Here is a 17,425-nt window from a genome sequence, read left to right as displayed (position 1 = left end):
TGGTGGGTGCCTGGGTGAGTGGGTCAGTTGGTGGATGAGTGAGCAGGTGGGTTGGTGGACGGGTGAGTGGGTAGGTGAGTTAGTGGATGAATGAGCAGGTGGGTGGGTGAGTTGGTGGGTGAGTGGGTGTGTGGGTGGGAGGATGGGTGAGTGTCTGCCTGGGTGAGTTGGTGGGTGAGTTGGTGGATGGGTGAACAGGTGGGTGGGTGAGTTGGTGGGGGAGGGGGTGAGTTAGTGGATGAATGAGCAGGTGGGTGGGTGAGTTGGTGGGTGAGTGGGTGTGTGGGTGGGTGAGTTGGTGGGAGGATGGGTGAGCAGGTGGGTGGGTGAGTTGGTGGGTGAGTGGGTGTGTGGGTGAGTGGGTGGGTGAGTTGGTGGATGGGTGAGCAGGTGGGTGGATGAGTTGGTGGGTGAGTGGGTGTGTGGGTGGGAGGATGGGTGAGTGTCTGCCTGGGTGAGTTGGTGGGTGAGTGGGTGTGTGGGTGTGTGGGTGGGAGGATGATTGGTGGGTGTGTGGGTGTGTGGGTGGGAGGATGAGTTGGTGGGTGTGTGGGTGTGTGGGTGGGAGGATGAGTTGGTGGGTGTGTGGGTGTGTGGGTGGGAGGATGAGTTGGTGGGTGTGTGGGTGTGTGGGTGGGAGGATGAGTTGGTGGGTGTGTGGGTGGGAGGATGAGTTGGTGGGTGAGTGGGTGTGTGGGTGGGAGGATGGCTGAGCCAGGCTATGTGCCCTTTAAGGACCGCCCTTTCCTGAAACCGCATTGGGGCTCCGCAAGCCTCTCCTCAGCATGGTGCCTGGCAAGGCGATGTTGAATAATCCTTGCCAGGACCTTTCCCGGCACACTGAGGAGTGAGATGCCCCTGTAGTTGTTACAGTCTGTGCGGTCCCCCTTCTTAAAAAGGGGGACCACCAGGGCATACTTCCAATACTGCGGAAATCCGTCCTGTGGTCCAGACTGTTGTTATGATGTCATGTAGGGCAGTCTGCGCACAGACGCCACCCTCCCTCAGCATTTCGCTATGGGAGATCATCTCTGCAAGGTGCCTTTCCTGGTCTCAGACTCTGGATCGCCTTCAGTACTTCCTCAACAGATGGCATTCCAGCCAGACACTCACAGCGGGTGATGTCTACTTCCAATATTTGAGGCACCGCAGCCTCAGCAGGGTCATCCTCACATTGCCTCGTCGATGTTTTCCAGGCTGAGGGATTTCCCCTCCCCCAGGATCTCACAGAAATACTCAGGAAATCTGCAAACCTGTTCCTGGGGGTCGGAGATCGGATCACCGTTCTTTCCTCTAATGATGGTGATAGGTGTGGCGCTGCAAGTAACTTTTTTGATGGAGTTAAAAAGTTATTTGTGATCGCAGGCTACTGAGGCAGATTCCATCTCCTCAGCAACCCGCGACCACCACCCATCCTTGCAGCGCCTCATGGCTCTCCGAACCTCCAAGCGAAGGCTGCGGTAAGCCTCCTCATTCTCTGACGTGGGATGCTGTAGATGGTGAGAGTGGGCCTGTCGCTTTTTCTCAACCATCCTGAACACCTCCTCTGTCAGCCAGGGTCTCTGGGAAGGTCTGGACCGCGTACCTAAAGCAGCCATTGCAGCTGCATGAGCCACAGTCCTAAACCTCACCCATTTACCCTCGACATCAGGAGGAGTGGGGGACGATGCCAATCCCAGCCGCAAGCGATGATTAAATTCTCGCTTGCAACTTTCATCAGATAACTGAGACCAGGCCACTTTAGGTTGGAATGGGGTCCTGGGTGTACACCCACCACCGGAGTGGAAGAATGGCAGGCGCATCTTACAGATGACTAGTCGTTAGTCAGTGGGCAGATCAGCTCCACGGTAGGTCCTGGTGTCAAGGACATGGGCTCGCATCCGCTGGTCCGTCACTACGTAGTCCAGCAGATGTTCTTGCTTGGACCCGGCGTGCATCCATGATGTTGTGTGGATGCGCCGATGCCAGAACAGCGTGTTGGTAATTACAAGCCCATATGTGGCACAAAAGTTTAGCAGCCTCCTACCGTTGTGATTGAGCTGATCTGGCCCATGCCTTTCATCCACTCTAGACCAGGTGCCAGCATCATGACCCACTCGGGCATTGAAGTCACCCAACATGATGACTCCATCCCGAGGGGACACTTTAGCTAGCACCTGTTACAGGAGGTCATAGAAAGCATCTGACTCATCGGCCTTGCCTGCATCCCTCCGCTGATGTTCGTCTTCGGTGGGGGCGTAAGTAACCACGACCACCACTCCTCGCCCCTGGCTGATGGGAAGGCGAGCCCAGAGTAGCCTGGGGCTTACAGCTTCCCACACCTCACTGCCACGCTCCCTCACCCCCTTCATTCTTCTGTTCAGAAGAAGAGCCGCTCCCTGTTGTTTGGCAGTCTCCTGCCCCGAGTAGAGGACTGTCCACCCCTCATGGTGGCAGAAGCCAGAGCCGGTCCACCGGACCTCCTGAATATCGCAGAGATCCAAGCGGTAGCGGTCCAGCTCGCGACAATGATCATTCGGACATTCCAAGTGGCAACTCGCAGTGATTTTTTTTGCCATTTCTGTAGGAACCCCGAGGGTAAGGATTCAGTCTCCTGGCTCCGCCAAATGGGGTTTGGCCAGGGAAAACGTCACAGACGTCTGCCCCCACCCCCCCCCCCCCCGCCCCCCCCCCCCCCCCCGGGGTCTCCGGCACAAGCTTAGCTAGATATTGATCACGTGGTTTTGTGGTAACTGGATTCAAGGTGGAGGGGTTATGAGCCCCTCATACCCAATCTAGAGCCCCCATTGGCTGCTGTGGTGGCTACGAGAGCCAATAGGGGAACAGGAGAATGGAATCCGCCTCCCCACCCACCCTCCTTGGCATTGCTCACCACAGCACCTAGCAGCACCGATTTGCTCTCCACAGATTTGCTCTCCAACAGACCACGCGTTCTATTTACGTGACAAACCTTACCCATTGAGACTGTGTCGGGTGGTTGGCGGGTTTAACGACACGTTTATATTTACACGATCTAACCCAGGGAAAAATCCACATCGCGGATGATGTTGGTCGCAAAAGCCTACGTGTTAAAATGGTTTATTATCCCTTCACCAAGGCACCAAACACGGCCTGGATATGTTGAGCATCCACGGGTAAGCAAGGTGTTAAGAAAGTCACATGACGTGGGTATTACGTCACTGCATCACAGCATGGCATCAGTGTATTTGCTTGACGTCACGCATCCACCCACTTACTCATTCACTCACTCACCCAGCCACCCACTCACCCACTCACTCACCCAGCCACCCACCCAGGCACGCACCCATCCACTCAAACCATCCACTTACACACTCACCCATTCACTCACCCACTCATGCACTCACCCACTCATTCACTCACTCATTCACTCATCCACTTACCCATTCACTCACCCACTCACTCATTAATTCACCCACCCAAACACTCACCCACACACTCACCCAGGCACTCACCCATCCACTCAACCATCCACTCAAACATCCACTCACCCACCCACTCACCCACCCACTCACCCACTCATGCACTCACCCACTCATTCACTCACCCACTCACTCATTCACTCACCCACTCACCCATTCACTCACTCACCCACTGATTCACTCACCCACTCACTCATTCACTCACCCACTCACCCATTCACTCACTCACTCACCCACTCACTCACCCACTCATTCACTCACCCACTCATTCACTCACCCACTCACTCACCCAATCACTCACCCACTCACCCATTCATTCACCCACTCACCCACTCACCCATTCACTCACTCATTCACTCACCCACTTACTCATTCACTCACCCACTCACCCATTCACTCACCCACTCACCCATTGACTCACTCACCCACTCATTCACTCACCCACTCACTCATTCACTCACTCACCCAATAATTCACTCACCCACTCATTCACTCACCACCTGATTCACTCACCCACTGATTCACTCACCCACTCACTCATTCACTCACCCACTCATTCACTCACCCACTGATTCACTCACCCACTCACCCACTCATTCACTCACCCACTGATTCACTCACCCACTCACTCATTCACTCACCCACTCATTAATTTATCCACCCACACACTCACCCACACACTCGACCACACACTCGCCCACACACTCGCCCACTCACCCACTCACCCACACACTCGCCCACACACTCGCGCACACACTCGCCCACACACTCGCCCACACACTCACCCACTCACCCACACACCCACTCACAAACTCACCCACACACTCAACAACAACCGCCATTCGCCACTAAGTGGCGGTGACGTCACCACGACGCTTGTGCCAGGCTATGTGCACCCTGAGGCCACGTGAAGTGTCGAACGCCCGCTGGCAGGAGGTCACGGGGCAGACCCAGGTGCCACGGGTCGACTGACTGAGATGACTGGCTGATGCACCACCTCTGCCCCCTACCGTGCCAACCTGCTGTGCTTTAGCCACCCGGCGCTCCGCTCGTTGTTCTGAGCGTCGCTCCTCCGCCCTCCGTTGTTGTTGGAGGGCGACTACCTCCAACTGCCCAGTAGCATCCTTCACGAGCCTCCTCCACAGAGGCCGATCTTGACAGCGCTGGTACCAGTCATCGGCAAGTCCACTCAGCTCCACGTCCTCCTGTACCACATCACTCCATCTCTTCTCTAGCCCGTGCCGCGCCCGCTTAGCCCCGTCAATCCGGCCGAACAAAAGCTGTTTCGGCATGCGGTGGCTGGGCATGCGGGCTACATGACCCAGCCATCGCAGCCTTGCCCGCCGGAGGAGCTCACCGATGGGACCTTGCCCAGATCTTTCAAGGATTTGTGAGCTCCTCACACAATCCAGTCTGGTTAAACCCAGGATGGATCGTAGGCAGGCCAGCCTAAATGTTTATAACCGGCGAAGATGTTCCATTAGGGGGGTCCACGTTTCGCAAGCGTAGAGAAGGGAGGGAATGACCGTGGCCGAGAAGACCTGAAGCTTAGTGCGGAGCGACAGACCAGGTAGCTTCCACACAGCGTTACGCAACAGATGAAAAGATATTGCCGCTCGACTGATTCGGAGTGAGACCTCTGCTGTTAAACTGGAGCCAGTCATAAGCACACTGGCCAGGTATGGGAAACTCTCCACTCTCTCCACAACTGCCCCATCACCGATTGGGAGTTGTGGGGGTGGAGTATCCGATGGTACAAAATACCCAGGCAGGTGCTTAGTTTTGGTGGGGCTGATGGTAAGGCCCCACCTCTTAGTGGCACGCTCCAGTCTCAGCAGCAGCATCTCCAACTCCTCCTCTGACTGAGCAGCTATTACCAAATCATCAGCATACATAACGTGGTTGAGCAATAGGGAGCCATCCCTTGACCGCACCCGGGCATCGATCAGCCTCCCATTATATCTGTACCATATGGAGATTCCCCCGGTACAGCTATTGAAGGCTTCACGAACTACGTGGTCAAAATAGATGTTAAATAATGTGGGAGCCAGAGGACATCCCTGTCGCACCCCAAGGTGTACAGGGAATGGCTCTGACTCCCGGCCACGTAGTTTTACCCGGGCCCGCTCACCATCATGAAGGTCCTTAATGATCGTGAGCAGAGGGTCAGGTACTCCAAAAGCACGAAGAACGACCCAGAGCCCAGGCCTACTGATGGTATGATAGGCCTTGACCAGGTCAATAAAGCAGAGATGTAGGTCTTGTTGGAATTCCCTACACCTCTGCTGTAGCAGACGGACAGAAAATATGGCATCTGTGCAGGACCGCCCTTTCCTGAAACCGCATTGGGGCTCCGCAAGCCTCTTCTCAGCGTGCCTGGCAAGGCGATGCTGAATAATCCTTGCCAGGACCTTTCCCGGCACACTGAGGAGTGAGATGCCCCTGTAGTTGTTACAGTCTGTGCGGTCCCCCTTCTTAAAAAGGGGGACCACCAGGGCATCCTTCCAATCCTGCGGAACCCGTCCAGTGGTCCAGACTGTTGTTATGATGTCATATAGGGCAGTCTGTGCACAAACGCCACCCTCCCTCAGCATGTCGCTTGGGAGATCATCTCTTCCCACTGCCTTTCCTGGTCTCAGACTCCGGATCGCCTTCAGTACTTCCTCAGCAGATGGCACCTCAGCCAGCCACTCACAGGGGGTGACTTCTTCCAATATTTGAGGCACCGCAACCTCAGCAGGGTCATCCTCACTTTGTGCCAAGATGTTTTCCTGGCTGAGGGATTTTCCCTCCCCCAGGACTTCACAGAAATGCTCAGCAAATCTGCAAACCTGTTCCTGGGGGTCGGAGATTGGATCACCGTTTTTTCCCCTAATGATGGTAATAGGTGTGGCGCTGCAGGTTACTTTTTTGATGGAGTTAAATAGAGATTTGTGATCGCGGGCCACTGAGGCAGACTCCATCTCCTCAGCAACCCGCGACCACCACCCATCCCTGCAGCGCGTCACGGCTCTCCGAACCTCCGAGCGAAGGCTGCGGTAAGCCTCCTCATTCTCTGACGTGGGATTCTGTAGCCGATGACAGTGGGCCTGTTGCTTTTTCTCAACCATCCTGAACACCTCCTCTGTCAGCCAGGGTCTCTGGGGAGGTCTGGACCGCGTACTTAAAGCAGCCATTGCAGCTGCATGAGTCACAGTCCTAAACCTCACCCATTTACCCTCGACATCAGGAGGAGTCGGGGACGATGCCAATCCCAGCCGCAAGCGATGATGAAATTTTCGCTTGCAACTTTCATCAGATAACTGAGACCAGGCCACTTTAAGTTGGAATGGGGTACTGGGTGTACACCCACCACCGGAGTGGAAGAATGGCAGGCGCATCTTACAGATGACTAGTCGATGGTCAGAGGGCAGATCAGCTCCACGGTAGGTCCTGATGTCAAGGACATGGGCTCGTATCCGCTGGTCCGTCACTATGTAGTCCAGCAGATGTTCTTGCTTGGACCCGGCATGCATCCATGATGTTATGTGGATGCGCCGATGCCGGAACAGCATGTTGGTAATTACAAGCCCATGGGCTGCACAAAAATCTAGCAGCCTCCTACCGTTGTTATTGAGCTGATCTGGCCCATGTCCTCCAATCACTCCAGACCAGGTGCCAGTATCTTGACCAACTCGGGCATTGAAGTCACCCAACATTATGACTCTATCCCGAGGGGCCACTTTAGCCAGCACCTGTGACAGGAGGTCATAGAAGGCATCTGACTCATCGGCTTTGCCTGCATCCCTCCACGGATGTTCATCTTCGGTGGGGGCATAAGTAACCACGACCACCATTCCTCGCCTCTGGTTGATGGGAAGGCGAGCCCAAAGTAGCCTGGGGCTTACAGCTTCCCACACCTCACCGCCACGCTCCCACGCCCCCTTCATTCTTTTGTTCAAAAGAAGACCCACACCCTGTTGCTTGTCAGTCTGCTGCCCCGAGTAGAAGACTGTCCACCCCTCATGGTGGCAGGAGCCAGAGCCGGTCCACCGGACCTCCTGAATGCCGCATAGATCCAGGCGGTACCGGTCCAGCTCCCGACAGAGGAGTGGCAGCCTCTCCTCCGCAGTGAGCGTTCGAACATTCCACGTGGCCACCTGTAGTGGCTTTTCGTTGTTTCTGGAGTAGCCCCGAAGGTAGGTATTCAATCTCCTGGCTCCGCCAATTGGGGTTTGGCCAGGAGACGTCATAGACGCCTGGCCCCCCGGGGCCTCCGGCACAAGCTTATTAGTTACATATTTCAGTTTAACTCGTGGTTTCGTGGTAATTAATCGAAGGTGAAGGGGTTACCAGCCCCTCGCACCTGTCCAGAGCCCCCGTTTAGCCCCTGTGGTGGACACATATGCCATGAGGGGAGGAGCCGATCAAAATTGGATCTCCCCCCACAGCACTGTCCACGACAGAGTTGCCCGTCCGGTACTGCGAGGAGGTAGGGGGTTGTTTTGCCAGACACCCACACACTCACCCACTCACTCACCCACTCACCCACTCACTCACCCACACACCCACTCACACACTCACGCACACACTCGCCCACTCACCCACACATTCACCCACTCACTCACCCACACACTCACCCACACACTCACCCACACACTCACCCACACACTCGCCCACTCACCCACACATTCACCCACACACTCACTCACCTACACACCCACACACTCACTCACTCACACACCCACACTCACTCACTCACACACCCACCAACACACCCACACACTCACCCACCCACACACTCGCCCACACACTCACCCACCCACTCGCCCACACACCCACACACTCACTCACTCACACACCCACCCACTCACCCACACACACACTCACTCACCCACGCACCCACACACTCACTCACTCACACACCCACCAACACACCCACACACCCACCCACACACTCACTCACCCACACACTCACCCACTCACACACACATGCACTCACCCACACAATCACCCACCCTCTCACCCACCCACCCACTCACTCACCCACACACTCACCAACACACTCACCAGCCCTCGCCAGCTGCAGGACCTCATAGCGCATGCTCCGGTAGTAGAAGTTGTCATCGAGCAGGATCACAATGTCGGGGGCCACGTGGCAGCAGCCACCGCCGCCCTCGCCTCCGGCTGCTGCCCCCGCCACAGGGAAACCCGGAACGGATTTCCCCGCCGCTCCGGGTGGTTTCACCCCCACGGGGGACGCTCGTGAACCCCCAGGGCACGGCTCCGATCCGGCATCGGGCGAATCCGCTCCGGTCTCGTCTCCAAGCGTTGCCAACGGGCGAGACTCCGGTCCGAGCGCCTCAGACTCCACCTCGGCCGCTCTGCTCCCATTCGCCGACGTCAGAGAGTCCGTGCCGGGTGTCTGGGGGGAGTCCATTCCGGGGGTCTGTGAGGAGTCCATTCCGGGAGTCTGAGTGGAGTCCACTCCGGGTGTCTGGGTGGAGTCCATTCCGGGAGTCTGAGTGGAGTCCATTCCAGGAGTCTGTGAGGAGTCCATTCCGGGAGTCTGGGAATCCATTCCGGGAGTCTGGGAATCCATTCCGGGAGTCTGGGGGGAGTCCATTCCGGGGGTCTGGGGGGAGTCCGTTTTGGGGGTCTGGGTGGAGTCCATTCCGGGAGTCTGGGAATCCATTCCGGGAGTCTGAGTGCAGTCCACTCCGGGTGTCTGTGAGGAGTCCATTCCGGGAGTCTGGGAATCCATTCCGGGAGTCTGGGTGGAGTCCATTCCGGGAGTCTGGGAATCCATTCCGGGAGTCTGAGTGCAGTCTACTCCGGGTGTCTGTGAGGAGTCCATTCCGGGGGTCTGGGGGGAGTCCATTCCGGGAGTCTGGGTGGAGTCCATTCCGGGTGTCTGGGAGGAGTCCATTCCGGGAGTCTGTGAGGAGTCCATTCCGGGGGTCTGAGTGGAGTCCATTCCGGGAGTCTGAGTGGAGTCCATTCCGGGAGTCTGGGACGAGTCCATTCCGGGAGTCTGAGTGGAGTCCATTCCGGGAGTCTGGGAATCCATTCCGGGAGTCTGTGAGGAGTCCATTCCGGGAGTCTGAGTGGAGTCCATTCCGGGAGTCTGAGTGGAGTCCATTCCGGGAGTCTGGGACGAGTCCATTCTGGGAGTCTGAGTGGAGTCAATTCCGGGAGTCTGGGAATCCATTCCGGGAGTCTGTGAGGAGTCCATTCCGGGAGTCTGAGTGGAGTCCATTCCGGGAGTCTGGGACGAGTCCATTCCGGGAGTCTGTGAGGAGTCCATTCCGGGAGTCTGAGTGGAGTCCATTCCGGGAGTCTGTGAGGAGTCCATTCCGGGAGTCTGGGTGGAGTCCATTCCGGGAGTCTGATTGGAGTCCATTCCAGGAGTCTGGGAATCCATTCCGGGAGTCTGGGTGGAGTCCATTCCGGGAGTCTGGGAATCCATTCCGGGAGTCTGAGTGGAATCCATTCCGGGAGTCTGAGCGCAGTCCATTCCTCGTGTTTCAGACACCACTCGCGGTGTTGCACACTCCGTTCCTGGGGTTTCAAACTCCGGAATCCCAGACTCCGTGCCAGGTATTCCGAACCCCTGTGCTTGCAGCTGGTGAAGGAACGCCTCCCACACCAACTCCTCGTCACCACCACGCCACTTAGGGGGCATGGACAGGCTCTGAGACAGAGAAAAAAGGGTCACCACCACCACCCACCCACCACCGTGAAGCGTTAACAGACTGTTGGGGCAAGTGCTGTTAGTAGCGAGTAGCACCTCACTCACTCAGTCACTCACGAACTCACTCACACACTCACTCAGCCACTCACCCACTCACTCACACACTCACTCACCCACACACTCACCCACCCACTCACTCACCCATTCACCCACTCACTCACCCACTAACTCACTCACCCACTCACCCACTCACTCACTCACCCACTCACTCACTCACACACTCACCAACTCACTCACTCACTCAGCCACTCACTCACTCACCCATTCACCCACTCACCCACTCAACCACTCACACAGTCACCAACTCACTCACTCACTCAGCGACTCACTAACTCACTCACCCACTCACTCACTCAGCCACTCACCCACTCACTCACTCACCCACTCACTCACTCACCCACTCACTCACCCACTCACTCACTCACCCACTCACCCACCCACTCACTCACCCATACACTCACTCACTCGCCCACTCACCCACCCACTCACTCACCCACCCACCCACTCACTCACCCCACACTCACTCACTCACCCACCCACTCACCCACTCACCCATACACCCACCCACTCGCCCACCCACTCGCTATAAAGACAAAGATCCCCCGTGTAGCTTGCAACAGCCTGTTTGGTTCAAGTGCTGTTAGTAGCGAGTAGCAGCGCCTATGAAGCCCCAAACACGCAACACGAGGGGGTGGGTGACCAGCACCACACCCGGCAGTCTGCTCTCCTTTGCCCGCCCACTGGCGATGCGACTACGCAGAATCTTCTGCGGGTCCTGAACATTTAGACTCAATTTCACGCCTTGGCATTTGCCACTTGGCATTTCACACTTCGTTGGGCTCTCATTCTCTATGTCCAGGTCTCCTCTGAAGGCGAGCTGCATGGCTCAAGTGGGGCCTTACGGCACCTCAAGATTAGCAAGGTTGGCCATGTATTGGTGCAGAAAGAAGTTCAACATACATACATACAAAGATCCCCCGTATAGCCTTAACAGACTGTAGGGGGCAAGTGCTGTTAGCGAGCAGAACCTATGAAGGCCGGTAACGGTACACGAGGGGGTGGGTGGCCAGCACCACGCCCGACCGCCTTTGTCTCCCTAGTGGCGATGTTTACTACACACCGCACCAGGTACTCATTTGAGGCTGAGTCGACCTAGGGGAGGCCCGGGACCGGTTCAGATAATCGTCACTGGTGGTGTTGGCCGTGAGCAGGAATCGAACCCGGGTCGCCAGGTTCATAGCGCAGCGTAGCGCTAACCGCTACACCACCGCTCCCCACAACATACACACACTCACACAGATATACACACACACACCCACTCACACTCACTCACACACTCACACATTCCTGGTCAAATAAAATAAAACACTGTTACAGCTGAGAGACACAAACACCCAGAGGGGGATCGAACCCAGGGCTTTAGAACTGCTGGCTTCACAGTGCCTCTGGCATGGCCATCGTGAACCTGACACCCACCCAACCATTATTAAAAATGATTTTTTTTATTATAGTTTTACTCGGTAAGGCCTCACTGAGCTAGTTAGCTATTTTTTTCAGAAGCTAATTGGCCATCAGCTCAACGAAGTGGCTGATATCATCATCATCATCACGTGGGCATTTGTAGCAGCAGCAGCGACGCACTTTAAATCCGCGCGATCTTGGTTCTAATCGTGAAGGTGGAGAAATCCGAGGACCCAGGGAAAAATCCACGCAACCACGGGGAGAGAGAGAGAGAGACGCAGACTCCAAATAAACAGCAGCAGCAGCAGGCATGGTCAGGGTTGGCGATTGAACCCACGACCAGGCGAGTTAGTTAACATCTAGCCACTGTGGTGATGATGATGATGGTGAGAGACGGCAAACTCCAAATATACAGCAGCAGCAGGCATGGTCAGGGTCGGGGATCGAACCCACGACCTCCTGCGTACCGGGCGAGCGAGTCAACATCTCCTAGCCACCGTGATGATGATGATGAGAGACAGAGACGTAGACTCCAAATCTACAGCAGTAGCAGCAGGCATGGTCATGGTCGGGATCGAACCCACGACCTCCTGCGTACCCGCCGAGGTAGTCAACATCTAGCCACTGTGGTGGTGGTGATGAGAGACGCAGACTCCAAATCTAAAGCAGCAGCAGCAGGCATGGTCAGGGTCGGGGATCGAACCCACGACCTCCTGCGTACCGGGCGAGCGAGTCAACATCTCCTAGCCACCGCGATGATGATGATGGTGATGATGATGGTGGCGAGAGAGAGAGAGACGCGCAGACTCCAAACCACGTCACGAACCCGACTCACGTGGGGCCGCGCCAGCCACAGCCGCAGGCACGCCAGCACCGTCCGCCTGAGAGTCTTCCAGCGCCGCTCTCCGTCCTCCGAGCCCCTCACGTCGCCGCCGCTCCGGTCGAAGTCCCGGACTCCCGTCCCTTCGGCGTCCCCGCGCTCACTCTGCAAGCCACCTGGGACGTTCACCACGTCCTGGGGCCTCCGCTCAACGCCCCCGTCCATCTCGCCGTGTCCGCTCACGGTGTCCGCGCGGCCGTCCTTGACCTCCTCCGTGATATTGCCGGGGTACTGAGGTCTGTTGTCAATCTCCTGGCCTCCATTCTCAATCTCCTGGCTTCTAGCCTCAACGTCCCCCTTCCTACTGACAATCTCCCGGCCTCCCTTCTCAATCTCCTGGCTTCTAGCCTCAACGTCGCCCTTCCTGCTGTCAATCTCCTGGCTTCTAGCCTCAACGTCCCCCCTCCTACTGACAATCTCCCGGCTTCTCTTCTCAATCTCCTGGCTTCTCCATTCAACGTCGCCCTTCCTAATGTCAATCTCCTGGCTTCTAGCCTCAACGTCCTCCTTCCTACTGACAATCTCCCGGCCTCCATTCTCAATCTCCTGGCCTCCCTTCTCAATCTCCTGGCTTCTAGCCTCAACGTCCCCCTTCCTGCTGTCAATCTCCTGGCTTCTAGCCTCAACGTCCCCCTTCCTGCTGTCAATCTCCTGGCTTCTCTTCTCAATCTCCTGGCCTCCCTTCTCAACGTCCCCCTTCCTACTGACAATCTCCCGGCCTCCCTTCTCAATCTCCTGGCTTCTAGCCTCAACGTCGCCCTTCCTGCTGTCAATCTCCTGGCTTCTAGCCTCAACGTCCCCCTTCCTACTGACAATCTCCCGGCTTCTCTTCTCAATCTCCTGGCTTCTCCATTCAACGTCCCCCTTCCTACTGTCAATCTCCTGGCTTCTAGCCTCAACGTCCTCCTTCCTACTGACAATCTCCCGGCCTCCCTTCTCAATCTCCTGGCCTCTCTTCTCAACGTCTCCCCTCCTACTGTCAATCTCCTGGCTTCTAGCCTCAACGTCCCCCTTCCTACTGTCAATCTCCCGGCCTCCCTTCTCAACGTCACCCCTCCTACTGACAATCTCCCGGCCTCCCTTCCCAATCTCCCGGCCCCTCGGCTCAACGTCCTGGCGACCGGCGGCTGACGCCTCCCAAGGGTCCGGCCCCCCGGGATCCGGAGGCTCCGAGGGGTCCCTCGGAGTCCGCTCGGCCCCAAAGATTCCGAGCGGCATCAGGGCATCGTACTCCAGGAGGAGCACCCGCAGCGCGCGAGGCCCGGCCTCCCGCCGGGGCTGCGACTCAGCCCGAGTCTCCGACTGCACTGGGGACCGACATCGAGCCTCGGGCCGATACAGGAACGGGGTCCGAGCCGGCGATGGGGCCTCAGATTGAGTCCCAGGCGGAGGCTGAATCAGGGACCGGGTCTGAGAGGGAGCGTCAGACCGAGTCTGGGCCTGAGCCCGAGTCTCCGTCTGACCTGGGAGCTGAGTTGGGGAATCGTACTCAGTACGGGACTGCGACCGAGTATCAGACTGAGAATCAGACTGAGAATCAGACCGAGAATCAGACCGAGTATCAGACTGAGAATCAAACTGAGTATCAGACTGAGAATCAGACCGAGAATCAGACCGAGTATCAGTCTGAGAATCAAACTGAGTATCAGACCGAGAATCAGACCGAGTATCAGTCCGAGTATCAGACCGAGTATCAGACCGAGTATCAGTCTGAGAATCAGACTGAGTATCAGACCGAGAATCAGACCGAGTATCAGACCGAGTATCAGTCTGAGAATCAGACCGAGTATCAGACCGAGTATCAGACCGAGTATCAGTCCGAGTATCAGACCGAGTATCAGACCGAGTATCAGACCGAGAATCAGACCGAGTATCAGACCGAGTATCAGTCCGAGTATCAGACCGAGTATCAGACCGAGTATCAGACTGACTCCGCCCCAGGAGCTGGTCTCTCAGTGCCCGTGCCAGGCTGCTTTTGCCGCTAGCGGGCAGCCCGCTGAGAACACACAGGCACACGGGCATGGCGGTGCTGCGCGCCTCAAGGTCCGCTCAGCCCGAAACGGAGCAGTCACACCCCCACCTCGTGGCAGCAGGGTGGCGTGGGAGATGTTAACTCCCTCGCCTGGTACGCAGCAGGTCGTGGGTTTGATCCTCGACCCTGATCACGCCTGCTGCCGCTGCTGCCGCTGCTGCTGTGGATTTGGAGCCTGCGTCTCTCTCTGGGTCTTTGTGGGTCTCCTATGAGTATGGGTAACTTGTGTGTCTCGGTGGGTCTCTATGTGTCTCTATGGGTCTCTATGTATCTCTATGTATCTCTGTGTCTCTATGTGTATCTCTATGTATCTCTATGTATCTATATGGGTCTCTATGTATCTCCATAGGTCTCTATGTATCTCTATGGGTCTCTGTATCTCTATGGGTCTTAATGTATCTCTATAGGTCTCTATGCATCTCTATGGGTCTCTATGAATCTCTATAAATCTGTGTATCTATGGGTCTCTATGTATCTCTATGGGTCTCAATGTATCTCTATGGGTCTCTATGTGTATCTATGTATCTCTATGGGTCTCTATATATGGGTCTTTATCTCTAAGTGTCTCTATGTATATCTCTATGGGTCTCTATGTATATCTCTATGGGTCTCTATGTATATCTCTATGGGTCTCTATGTACATCTCTATGGGTCTCTATGTATATCTCTATGGGTCTCTATGTATATCTCTATGGGTCTCTATGTGTATCTATGTATCTCTATGGGTCTCTATGTATATCTCTATGAGTCTCTATGTATATCCCTATCAGTCTCTATGTATATCCCTATGAGTCTCTATGTATATGTCTATGGGTCTCTATGTATCTCTATGGGTCTCTATGTATATCTCTATGGGTCTCTATGGATTTGACTGCTGCTGTAATTGTCCACGTGATGATGACGTCAGCCACTTGTTTGAGCTGCGCTGTGATGGCCCAGGTCGCTTGTCTGAAAAAAACAACTCCACGTTACTATGGCAGAAGGGAGCCGAGTACATCCACAGACACTGGCAAACTCCACGTTACTATGACAGGGGGGAGCCACGTACATCCACAAACACTGGCAACTCCACGTTACTATGACAGGGGGTGTACCAAGTACATCCACAAACACTGGCAACTCCACGTTACTATGACAGGGGGTGTACCAAGTACATCCAAATACTGGCAACTCCACGTTACTATGACAGGGGGTGTACCAAGTACATCCACAAACACTGGCAGCTCCACGTTACTATGACAGGAGGTGTACCAAGTACATCCACAAACACTGGCAACTCCACGTTACTATGACAGGGAGGGGTATACCAAGTACATCCACAAACACTGGCAACTCCACGTTACTATGACAGGGGGTGTAGCAAGTACATCCACAAACACTGGCAACTCCACGTTACTATGACAGGGAGGGGTATACCAAGTACATCCACAAACACTGGCAACTCCACGTTACTATGACAGGTGTACCAAGTACATCCACAAACACTGGCAACTCCACGTTACTATGACAGGGAGGGGTATACCAAGTACATCCACAAACACTGGCAACTCCACGTTACTATGACAGGGGGTGTACCAAGTACATCCACAAACACTGTCAACTCCACGTTACTATGGCAGGGGGTGTACCAAGTACATCCACAAACACTGGCAACTCCACGTTACTATGACAGGGGGTGTACCAAGTACATCCACAAACACTGGCAACTCCACGTTACTATGACAGGGAGGGGTGTACCAAGTACATCAACAAACACTGGCAACTCCACGTTACTATGACAGGGGGTGTACCACGTACATACTGACAACTCCACGTTACTATGACAGGGAGGGGTGTACCAAGTACATCCAAACACTGACAACTCCACGTTACTATGACAGGGGGGAGGGTGTACCACGTACATCCAAACACTGGCAACTCCACGTTACTATGGCAGGGAGGCGAAATTTTGATGCCATCACGCACACTCAGCGGAATAAATAAATAAATACTATCGCACAAATATTTGCCGGAAAATAAAGAAGAATTGTGACATAAAAGTATATATTTTAAAGCGAAGCAAAAAAATGAAGAATATTTATATTTTTTGGTTTTCTAAAGTTTAAAATTAAACCGGAGACAATTTCCCGACGCGCAACCGGACGGGTGCCGCGGCGGTAATGTGTCCGGGCTCGCGCGGGGAAACAATCTCCTCACGGGCGGTCATTTTAAGTTCCGGAACAGATGTTTTTAGGTTCCGGCATCCAAAAAAATTGATTATCTTATCGATATAAATAAAAAAAACCTTCCTCTGTGTATGTCTCAGAAATAAATAAATAAAATGACGTCACGCACCTGGGGGGGAGTTTGACAAATGTGACGTCACATCAAAATAACGCAACTTTATAAATAAATAAATACGGACAACACGTTCTACTGAATTAAATAGACTTTTTAAAATAAATGTTTTCTACCTGCAACATCAGAGTGCGGCGCCACACTAAATACGCAACTACAATGACAAAAGTTTAAAGCGATTTGAAGCGTGTTTTATTATTATTTTTTTGGGGAGGGGGAGCAGAGCTTTGTGACGTCATATTTGAGGGGGGTGTGTGTCTGACTTTTTGTGACGTCACGTAACGATGGGGGGTGGGGGTCAAAAATCGTCCAAAATCGCGTGACGTCATTCATGGACGGCCCCATAATTCCCGACATGCCAATAATAAAACTTGAAATTTGGCACGTGGGTAGCCTCTTTTCCAGACCGTACACAATGCAAAAAAAAGTATAAAAATAAACTTTATTTTTTATTTTTTTTGTGGGGGTGGAGGAGGGGCCCAATAACGCATATGCATTGCACGCCACGTGAGCGGTGACGTCACATCCGTGATGTCACATCT

At 54.7% G+C, this 17,425-nt stretch overlaps 1 protein-coding gene across 3 annotated transcripts in view; it reads right to left on the bottom strand.

Moving 5' to 3' along the window:
• Positions 1 to 16,736, bottom strand: part of LOC116958031 (uncharacterized) — a 42,129-nt gene extending 25,393 nt beyond the window's left edge. For 2 of the 3 annotated variants that reach the window (XM_076058137.1, XM_076058139.1), the window contains exons 1-3: positions 16,448 to 16,736; positions 12,470 to 15,494; positions 8,490 to 10,113 (exon numbers count right to left, since the gene is read on the bottom strand). In XM_076058137.1, the coding sequence (XP_075914252.1) occupies positions 8,490 to 10,113; positions 12,470 to 14,536 (3,691 nt within the window). In that variant the 5' untranslated portion in view covers positions 14,537 to 15,494; positions 16,448 to 16,736. Of the gene's footprint in view, positions 1 to 8,489; positions 10,114 to 12,469; positions 15,495 to 16,391; positions 16,404 to 16,447 lie in introns of those variants that run through there. The other variant, XM_076058138.1, reaches the window with a different exon arrangement.
• Between the last annotated feature and the right edge of the window lie 689 nt (positions 16,737 to 17,425).

Source organism: Petromyzon marinus (genome assembly GCF_048934315.1).
Source record: "Petromyzon marinus isolate PM22_M1 ecotype Great Lakes invasive population chromosome 68 unlocalized genomic scaffold, UKy_Petmar_22M1.pri1.0 chr68_unloc.1, whole genome shotgun sequence".
Lineage (NCBI taxonomy): Eukaryota > Metazoa > Chordata > Hyperoartia > Petromyzontiformes > Petromyzontidae > Petromyzon > Petromyzon marinus.
Note: the sequence above shows the minus strand (reverse complement) of the source record. Positions and strands in the feature narration are given on the sequence as shown.